The 11,123-nt window shown below is 36.2% G+C and overlaps 1 protein-coding gene across 1 annotated transcript; it reads left to right on the top strand.

The window, feature by feature from the left end:
- Nucleotides 1–2,337: 2,337 nt before the first annotated feature.
- Nucleotides 2,338–10,726, top strand: LOC107088034 (receptor-type tyrosine-protein phosphatase-like N; the record flags this gene model as incomplete). Its single annotated transcript, XM_015379948.1, has 11 exons — nucleotides 2,338–2,547; nucleotides 4,364–4,630; nucleotides 4,718–4,865; nucleotides 5,061–5,134; nucleotides 5,417–5,494; nucleotides 7,234–7,353; nucleotides 7,518–7,684; nucleotides 9,748–9,801; nucleotides 9,886–9,950; nucleotides 10,329–10,402; nucleotides 10,510–10,726. Coding segments are annotated over 11 exons (1,329 nt in total), but the record flags the coding sequence as incomplete, so codon positions are not given.
- Nucleotides 10,727–11,123: the final 397 nt, after the last annotated feature.

The following is an 11,123-nucleotide window of genomic DNA, read 5'->3' as shown; positions in this document are numbered from 1 at the left end:
ATAATAATAATAATAATAATAATAATAATAATAAAAATAAGTTGATATACTACCAAACTATATAATATCACTTGCTGCAACAATTATTGTGCTATATTTTTATTATTCGTTATGAAATATGATTATTATTAAATATTATGATTTATTTTTTTTACCTACCTGTCATTTATTTCAAAGTATCTATGTTTCTTATGTAACTTTGACGCCTCTTGGCCAGGACTCCCTTGAAAAAGAGGTTTTTAATCTCAATGGGATTTTTTTCCTGGTTAAATAAAGGTTAAACAAAAAAAAGTTAAATATATATTTTACAAGCATGTTGGCACAACTGGAATTTCTTTAACTAATAAAACCAAGAATCTAACAACATCTACTAATTAACTGAAAAAACTAAAATACTGTGTAAAAATATATCTAGCCCAATCAATGGTCCAAAAAAAGTAACAGACATAAATAAAATAACTACCATAAATAATTAAAACTGATGAAAAATAAACTAAGATTTAACAGGAACTAAATGGTTTCTCAGAGGCTAAGAAGAAATTATTTAAAGACTATATTTCGTATTCTAATGTCTACTGTTGATCTCAAAGTTAAAATGTTGGAAGTGAAATGCATAGCTTGGAAGCTGACTGCTTTGCTTGTACCTTAGATTGTTGATCATTTTTAGTGTTAAAATTCTTATTTAATCCTTTACTGATACTTGCTCTGACGCTGATAACAATGCGGTGCATTTTTCTTGCCTTAAAGGTTTGTTTTTCACCCTCAACTACCTTTTGAGCTGTAATTTGAGCTGTGAGTCATTTTTTCTCTAGTGCGTGTGTACAGATCTGTAGCCACAGCCAGTAAGTCAGGCGACACCTTTAGAGAGCCATTACTTCACTTGTTGCCATGGTGTTTAAACTCCTCCACCTCCCACCCCTTACTCCAACATCATAGGTGCTATGGCAACTGTCACAAGCATCGATGACCCCAGTATCTGCCATTCACACAACAAGCCTCCCCCACATCTCTTACATTGTGCATAAAAAGATGAATATAGACTGCAAGACACGTGTGCCAAAAGAAAAAAAAAGAAAATATATATATACATATATATATATATATATGGTTATTTTTTGATTTGCTAAAGTCACATAGTGTATTCTGTAGGGTTTTCTTATATTTAGAAAATCAGATTTACTCTAAAATCAGTGTCTAATATTATTTTAGCTTGATTCAAAATATATTCATGTAAGCATGTACTGATGCTCCATTTGGGCTTGCCTCTGTAATCCAGAGGGTTAGATCCGTCGCTTAATGGGTCATTTGACCTGATGCACCACAACAGCCTGAATTACCCTTAAACATCAGAACTAATTTAGCTAAAAGGTGATGTTGAACACTAAAAAACATATGAGCGCTACCTGACCAAAAATATTTTTTTTTGTCTCTCTGTTGTAGGATTTAATTCAGAGGAATGAATGTGGCTTTGTCTTTATTAGTACCTCCATGACCTCTCAATCAGCCGCTCCAATATGGTCCTCTTGTCAGATTCCAGAACATTGAGGTAGATCGTTTAAGTTAGTAACAGTGCAGTGTTGCCAGTGTCCTTCAGGGGCTAAACCTGGAAGTTACTGGTCTAGCACCCATAGTGGCCGCTTATTTTCTACTAAATGAATGCGTTCTCTCTAACAAACATATATTGAAATTCAGCTCACTTATAAATTTCCTCATGCAAACTGTAAAAATAAATTTGAGGCTTTTGTATTAATTGCACATTTCTTTATGTTGCCATTTTTTCTTCTTTTTTTTTGACAGACATTTTGCCGGGGTCCTGCACAGAGCAATTTGTGCATATGTTTACCAATAAAATATTGAAATATATATATTTTTCCCACTGAAGAGAAGAGCTGCAAAAAACAAAACCCTCCAGCCTTTTATAAACAAGTGGGATAACTGTTTGGATAGCGTTTATGTGAAGATGTCCTATGGGATGTTTGTTTTTTCTTTATGACAACCTCAGCTGTCCTTTTACCGGATTTATAGAGCACAAGCACCCTGACCTTTCAGACTTCTGTCTGTGAAACTCAGCCTTGGCTGCTCATCCAGCACACACAGCTGTCTGTTGCTGTTACCGAGAGTCAAATCAGTTGTGAAAAAAAAGGAGTCGACATTTAGATCAAAGTCAAAAGACAGCCCATGTTCTGCAGCAGTTAAATTTTTCTTGACAAGTGGATTTTCAAAAAAAGAATCGGAAAAACAATATTAACCAGTAATTATTCAATAACAATCCATTTTTGGTAGCTTTATTCCGTTCTTCTTTGCCATTTTCTTGATGCTATTCTTTCTTTCCTCCAGAGAACAAATGCACGTGGTCTCCCTCAGGTCATTAGAGTCCCTCCAGGATCCAGTGGTACAGTCATCACCCTTGTTTCCATGGCAGTGGTTGGCGGTGTGCTGGTACTGGCAATGGGAATAGCTTGTTTCAGGCACTATGGCCACCATGTCGCCAATGGTAAGCTCGGCTTGGGGCCAGAAGGAGGAGCAGACACACACTTTGACTACCAGGTGAGACTTAACATTATGTGGACCTAGCGGGCTTATTGAAAGAATTGACAGCTCAAATAGGACTGCCATTTACTTTTGACAGACCTGTTGCGATGAGGTATTAAAATGCAAGAAAACATTTACATGGAAAACATACTTCTGGGAAATGATCCCTTTTATTAGAAAACTGGGTTTTTCATTTTCTGGTTCTTCATTTTCTTTAACTTGGACTTCAGTTTTTTTTTTTTTTGCCCATATAGAAACTGTTATTTATCTATTTATTTAGTTTTGGCTTTGCACAGTATAATGCAAAGCCTTTTCAAAAGTTATCACCAGTCAACACCACACACTTTTTTTAATTTCCAAAGTAATGTAATGGAACAAAAAACACAATGTGGTTCATTTAGTCTCTAGATTCTTGTGGTCTCTGAAAAAGATTGAGTTATACCATTAAAATATTGCTACTGGATTTTGATTAAATTGTGTGTCTGATAACAATAGAACCAAGCAGACTACATCTAAATATAGACAGTATGTATTTTGTTGTGATGATAGTGTTTATTGTTAAGAGGTAAAATATTATCCATAGCTTTCAAGATTTTACCAAATAAAGTTAAGAAAAATATGACATTGCCTGTTTTTCAACTCAGAACCCCTGACTCAATTTTTTTTAGAACCATCGTTACACAATCTTTTGGAGTCTATGAGATTTTATTTAACTGACCTTTTGTGTAGTGCCCATAGACAACATGTGTTGGAAACTGGAGCTTTCTAATTTATACTGAGACACAGCAGGGGGTTTAGGAGTATCATAAACAAAGGGGCAGTCGCATCATTCACATTTTAGTTGTTAAAGAAACCATGAATCTATTTCCTTTCACTTTTACAAAGTGTTGGAAAGAACCTGGTGGATACTTGGATTGTTTCGAAGTAAACAGAAATTAAGCCTGGGTAGTCCCTTAGCCATGAGGTTTAAAAAGGACCCACATGCAGAGACAGAGCTGAGGTGATTTCTTGCAGATTTAGTAAAAAAAAAAAATATTTAAAAATACAGAATCCAAAGTCTCGAACTGATCAACAAGGAAAACTCAAAAACCAAAAAAGTTAGGAGACACAAGGGAGGCATAAACCAAAAGAATGACGAGGATCCCACAAAGAGTAACTTAACAATAGGTGTATATGTGACAGAAATAGTGGGAGGACTAATTAGCTGATAGGGAGCAGGTGTAGACAGAAGTAACTAGAGGGGAAAGGAGACTGGCACAAGGGCCAACAGAGTGTAACTTAAAAAATAAAGCACTGCTTAAATATAACAGAAAATGGAAAAGAAACCAATGACCAAGAAAACAGAATAACATAAACTTAAAAAGAAACTTAAACAGAGGTCCAAAAAGTTCAGAATCATGACAGGTATTAAACTGTATTTTAATGGGATTCAACAGATTTATCATATTTATTAATCAGGTGATTTCTGAAGGCAACTGGTTTCCTATGAGTTGATTGTAGAACTATTAAAGTAAATAAAAACTTTTCATACATGCAAATACACTGTAAGCATAACTGCATAATATGCATACCACTGTATAGAAAATCGGTAAGAGATCTACTGTTGAGCCGCTTTGAAATTGTAAAGGGAAATCTGTCTCCTTACAAATAAATAAAAGGTATGAGGATTACTCTTTATTTTCTGCAAATTACTGTGGAGAGGTAGGTCTGGAGTCTCTGCTGCCTCCCCACCAGGTTCCAGTTAAAGCAGAATCCAACGACTGATTATTTGGAAAGCATATAAAGTAACAGCACATTAATGCATTCTAAATGTGTCTCATTCATTATTCAGGAGCTCTGTCGGCAGCACATGGCATCCAAATCCTCTCTCTGCCGCCAAGATTGTGTTGGCGGGTCAAGCAGTGGCATGGCGGGACCTGCCACAGGAACTGGAGCTGGCGGACGGAGGGGCACAGATACGTCCCGTGTGAGCAGCGTGTCCTCCCAGTTCAGCGATGGCCCCCAGCACAGCCCGTCCTCCACTCACAGCTCTACCCCATCCTGGAGCGAAGAGCCGGCCCAGTCTAATATGGACATCTCCACAGGTCACATGATACTGGTGAGGGGATAACAGAACATTCAAAGAGCAGTTGAGAAGTATGCCGGATGCATCTTGTGTGAATATAGATTTTTCTTGTGGTGGCAGGCGTACATGGAGGATCACCTGCGTAACAAGGATCGGCTGCAGAAGGAGTGGGAGGCTTTGTGCTCCTATCAGGCTGAGCCCTGCTCTGTAGCTGTGGCTCAGGAGCCTGCCAACATGGATAAAAACCGTCACGCTGATGCCCTCCCCTGTTAGTCACCAATGAATCCCTCTTTATGATTATTTCTGTCACTTTGTTCACACTGTATACTAAGTGCTAATGTAAAAGAACTGAAAGAACCACTAAAATTAAACATACCGAATATTTTTACTATATTTTCTTTACATTTTTTTTAGCACTAAGTGGATGACATTTTCTTTACGAAAGTCATTGTTTCTTTTTCAGATGATCACTCTCGTGTGAAGATGAAGCCAGAAGTAAACCCAAATAAACAAGATTATATCAACGCCAGTTTTATCGTAAGAAATTAATTATAAATCACCAGTATGAAACCTGATCTTACAAAAAAATATTTAGTTTTATGATGATTTTGATTTTAAAAGATCCACTATGAAAAATGATGAGGAAAAAACAGACACTTAACATCTTGACGAGACAAATTCAAATAAAATGTGTTAAACCTGTCTGTTTCATAGCTTCTCTTAATTTATATCAATAGTTATTATAATGTATTCAATTTCTTTTTTTTAATTCCATACCTATGAATTTGTATGACTCAAATTTTTCTCTCTGACTTTCAGTTCGATCATGACCCTCGCCAACCCGCCTATATTGCCACACAGGGCCCCCTGCCCCACACCGTTGCAGATTTCTGGCAGGTCAGTTTGTTCAGTAGTTTTTTTTTGCGTTGTTTATTCGCTTCCATGCTGCCATCCTGGTGTATATGTTTACAACATCTCTGCATCCACTGAAGACTGTAGAACACTGTATGGGACATTGTGTAGTACAATTTAACTACATCAGATTCACACTTTTTCAGTATACTTCAGTTCAAATATGCCATTTTGTTACATAGAAAAATGACAAATATTAATTCATTTGAATTTCAAGTGATGAATAAAATCAAGACTGTTACATATTCTTTAATTTGGAGGGACGTTGGTACATACTTAATGTTTTCAACATTTCTACTGGTTAAAGTCTGAAAAATGTGTCACCAATAAGCCTTAAATTTCTTTTCTCTGAAGTTAAATTAAATTAGGTAAAACCAATTGCCTTCAGAAGCAACAGCATAATTCAAACCCTCCTGTAATGTCTATTATGAATAGATCTGCTCTGTGAAGGTAAAATAACAGCATCAAGAATACAAGTAAAACACAGCAGACAGGTGAGGAAAAAAGTTTCCCAGTATCCAGACAGGCTCAGGATGTCTCTGAAAAGGAGGGTTGCAACTGTAAAACCTCCTTTAAACGTCTGTCCATCTAAACAGATAGACCAAATGGCATTATTCTGAGAAGTGGACAGGGTTTTATTGATTGCAGAGTAGTAAAGATCCATAGTTTAGGTGAGAAAACAAATACAGGCAGCGATTATTCCTTACCTCCACTGCTCTGTCTTTTATGAAAGAATAATAAAACTATTTTATCACTAAAAGCATCCAGTTTACATTTAGCCATAAGTCACAAAGGTGAGACAATAAACAAGTGAAAAAAGTTTCTTAATAAGGATTATGGCAAATTGAGCATTTTAGCCCACTTGAAAAACTTTTTGTGCCAGAACTAATCCTGCCCAACATGGCAACATCTAAAACAATAAAATGTGTGATTAGCTTTTTATTAGAAGGGTTGAGGGAGCTTAAAAAATAAAAACAAACACATAAATGAAAATTTGTAATCCAGTCCCTATGGTGAAGTATTTAAAGTCTTTAACTCTAATGCAGGGGACCCCTGCATTTTCTTAAATTTCTTAAAAAGTATGAATTTAGGACAACAAATGGACATCTCACCTCTCATATTTTTTTATAACCATACAGTTAATCGGTTTCTTTTCATTTAACAGCCATTTGTAGGAGCCAGTTATTTTTTGTTGATAATTAACTGAGTTTTTATTTTTTTGTAGATAATCTAATTAAGGTTATTTATTTTTACTTGATTGTTTGATAATTGTTTTGAGATTATGTTGTTGGTTATTTAGTTGTTTCCATGTTTACGGTTAGTTATGCAGCAATTTGGATGAATTAAGTTTATAAATAGGCTGTTAATGGTAGGACCAGCATGCAGTGGGCGTATGTTTTTTAACAGCGTAAGAGAAGCATGGAAGAAATGTTTGTCATTTTTGTTTTCTTGCTTAAGGAGAAATTAACCACAAAACAAAAGGGCTTTAACTGGAAAATTTATTTCTTTTTGCCTGCATAAATTACTTGTCCATGGTGCATCTGTGGCCCTTGTGGATTTTTTTTGTGTTGTCAAGGCTGGGCTCCAACAGCTATGCATTACATTATGCAGTTTTTTTTTGTGTGTTTTTTTTTTTTTAGGTATTTGTGGACAAACAGAAAAAAAATGACATTTCACATATTGTAAACCATATCCATAACCAGTGTTATCTTATTGATATGCAGATGGTTTGGGAGAATGGCTGCACAGTAATCGTGATGATGACGGCTCTGGTGGAAGATGGAGAAAAGCAGAGTGAAAGATACTGGCCTGATGAAGGTTCTTCACTCTATCACATTTATGAGGTTTGTCTTTTCGGCCGCATCTCTTAATTACATGATGGGGAATCCCAAAGAAAAATTAGTACAATGGTTATTCTATTTTTGAAATATAAACATTTGTTGTGACGTTTGGAAAATTAAAATGTTATCTTTCTTCTTTGTCCTGCTTGTGTCTTTCTCTTATACAGGTGAATCTGGTATCAGAGCATATCTGGTGTAAGGACTTCCTGGTGCGCAGCTTCTACTTAAAGAACGTCCAGACACAGGAGACGAGAACATTGACACAGTTTCATTTGCTTAGTTGGCCTGGTGATGGTATTCCCACTTCTACAAGACCGCTGCTCGACTTTCGCAGGTAGAGAGGCTGGGCTCTCCACCTAGTTTATACTTAACTCTGTTCCATATAACTCAATCGTTTTCTACAAATACAGAGAACTTCAGTTTGTGTAATGCTGCATTTAAATCCTTTTTCAAGTCAGTACTTTTATTTCCCGCCTTCTGAGTTAGAGATGGTCAAATAAGTCTTTGTTGTCCTTACTTCATCTCCCATCCATTAATCACCTTGGCTCCCTCTCCCTCTCTCCCAGTGTGCAGGTTGATAGGTTTGTATTTTAACATCTCCCAGTGTCATTTTTGTGGTTTGCAGCTAGTACTCTGGCTCCAGTTGCATAGTCACAAAAATGAGCATTGGCAGGTGTGACTGGCTGCTGCAGGCTTCTCCCTCTCCTGCTGTCCTATCCCCACATCCTCACATCTATCTTAGAAAACGTAACATGCCCCCTCATTGTCTCCCTCATCATCACTTTTATGGGTCCTTTCACAGATTTCCATATTTTCTTTCCTCCTGCTTCCTTGAATTCATTTTAGCAATGATCCAAATGAAACTAAACCTGCCTAAGGAGCCGCTGTGTGCTCAGTTCCTTGCTAAAGTTTTTTTATACATTGATTTTTAAATATTCAAACCATAAGCATTGTGTTTAATTGGGGTTTTTGTGATAGAACAATACAAAGTACAGTATAACGTTAATGTTGTATCAAACAGCAAACTATTTTTTTATTTTTTTTTTATATATATTTTCCTTGCAAAAATCTTACAAATTACAGTGCAATCTATTTATTTTACAAGTTCCGGAATATATAAATATTTCCCATCCATGTGTAATTTAACCTTAGTATGAATGGGATTTTTCTTAAATTAGCAGTTTCTCACAAACTCCACTGTGATGACCAAACAAAACATACAGGTCAGGGATAAAGTTTAAGAAAGATTTATTTAAAAAAAATTATAAGTTATGAGAAAATATCCACAAAAGCGGTTTTAAATCGGAGGCAAAGCGGTGAAGTTTTTTCTGAAGACGATTCAACACATATCCAGGAATCTTTGTTAATTCTGTAGGCTCACACTACAACTAGGACCTTTATTTACTTTATAGCAGAAGATTCCTCTAACCCTCTATAAAAATTGTAAAGGATAGGACAGAGCTACAAACATGGGAAAACATGTATTCCACATGTAAACTAATACGATGAGAGTTAAGAGCATCAATCAGAAGAGAAACCAAGAGGCCAAAGTCTGAGGTTGATATGGCAAAGATTTGTCTTACATTCCATAACCTGTAGTTTACCATTAAATACTTGCCATGTATTGAACAAAGTGACCACATCAGATTAGATCATTTATTTCACTTTTTTGGCCTATATATAAAACCCTCAATTGTGGTGAAAAATATTGTAGGGCAACTTTGAATGAAAACCTACTTTAGGATCTGAGACTTGAGACTGAGAAGCTGATTCTGTTTCCAACTGGAAAACAATCTCAAGCAGACAGCAAGGTATACAACTAGTTGGGTTAAACCAAACTATTCATTTGTTGGAATGGCACTGTCTATACCTAGCGCAAAATCCCATTTAAGATACCTTGGCAGGACTTGAAGAAGGAATTGTTACATATCTCTCTCGCGCTCTCGAGATCTTGAGCTTTTTTTTTCTACAGACAAATAGCTAAACTTCAAAGGTGCAAAGCTGCTTAACATTCAGCTTTAAGTGCTTTGAAAGGTTGTTCAACTAATTGACTGATTATGTATTTATGCCACAATTCTCACATTGGTGTTTCTTTAAAAAGTTTGAAAACCATGTGTAAAAGTCGTGTAATTACTTTCTGCTGTGTGTTATTCAGTAGGCTATCACAAGAAATCCCAATAAATCACAGTGATGTCTTCTGTAAAATGTGAAAAAAAAAACTCAGGTGGTAAATTTGCAAGGCCCCATACAAAGCATACATTTAATGATCTTCTAGCACATTTCACCTTGTGTGTGTACTGTACGTGCTTCTATGCTCTTTTTCAAAATAATTCTATACGTTTCATCTTTTTTAATAAGTTTTTTTTTTTTTCCTTTACTGTTGTTTGTTCTTTTCAGGAAGGTGAATAAATGCTACCGAGGTCGATCCTGCCCTATCATTGTTCACTGCAGGTACAAAAAAATGACCTATCAATATACAGCATAAATGTTTCAACTTTATTGAAAACAGTTTGTTTTCTTCTCTTGTCATTGCAGTGATGGGACAAGCAGGGCTGGCACATACATTCTCATTGACATGGTGCTGAATCGCATGGCTAAAGGTGAGTCTCTCACACACCCACACACACACTTTATATCATGTGTGTAAAATGTTTAATAAAACATTTTAAAAACGCAGTTGTGATCGAGTTAACTTATCTAAGGATGTAGTTAACATTAAGCGACAGAAGAGGGGGCTGTTGTACCTAATATTAGTGGAGGTAACTCCATGAACTATTGGAGAAAATCAGTTTATTTATTTGATTTATTTGAAAAGGGTCAACTTAAATTGTGTTAAGTCATTGCAGAGTTTTATAACTAAAGCGCTATTACAGTATCAAATGTAAATAATGAATAATACCAATTAAAACAGCTTTATAACATCATAAATATATTCCACTGCCTGATACAGATGCTATCCCTTTTCCTCTTGCTATTAGGGGTGAAGGAGATTGATATCGCAGCCACACTGGAGCACATCAGAGACCAGAGGCCTGGACTGGTTCGCACCAAGGTACCAGCTGTTTTCTCTTATTTTCTGCATGTTTCTTCTTGCTTTTACAAACTTTATGGCTAAAGTTAATCAAAACCAAAATGCTTCCCTTCACTCCTCTTGTTCAGGACCAGTTTGAGTTTGCGCTGACAGCCGTTGCTGAGGAGGTGAACGCCATTTTGAAAGCTCTGCCACAGTGAGATCCAGCAGTTGAGGAACATGGCCACCAGACATGGAGGCACCTCAAAATACATGTTTCAAAGGAAATATTTATTGGATCTCTTTGATCTAGGTGGAGACAAGGGTATACACAGTCCCAGAAATGTCGAGCCTCATTTTCTGTTCTGTTTTCTGTTAATATAATGAGGTGGTGGCTTGTTGCTGATAGGCTGCAGATGGGACCACATTTATTCATAATTATACCACAAACGTAAAAGCTACCCACCTGATTACAAAAGGATGTAGCCATAAAACATAAAATTCAAACATTTGTGCCTGTCTGAATACAGGTTTATGCTTTACAAAAGAGGAGACAATATACCTCCCTGTGACCATGAAGTCTAAATCTCAGTGCCCGCTGGATAACAAACAGACGTTTTGCTGCATTGATAAGTAGACCAACATACATTAAAACCAAATGTCTATACATTCACCTTACTAAGTCAACGTGAAAGTAGTTTATTTTAAATCTTTGGATGTGGTTGTGTCAAGTGTCAATGTTGTCGATTTGTTTTTTTTACCC

This window comes from Cyprinodon variegatus, unplaced genomic scaffold (genome assembly GCF_000732505.1).
Source record: "Cyprinodon variegatus isolate N-32 unplaced genomic scaffold, C_variegatus-1.0 Scaffold204, whole genome shotgun sequence".
In the NCBI taxonomy this organism is placed as follows: domain Eukaryota; kingdom Metazoa; phylum Chordata; class Actinopteri; order Cyprinodontiformes; family Cyprinodontidae; genus Cyprinodon; species Cyprinodon variegatus.
This window is presented reverse-complemented; position numbering and strand designations above follow the sequence as displayed.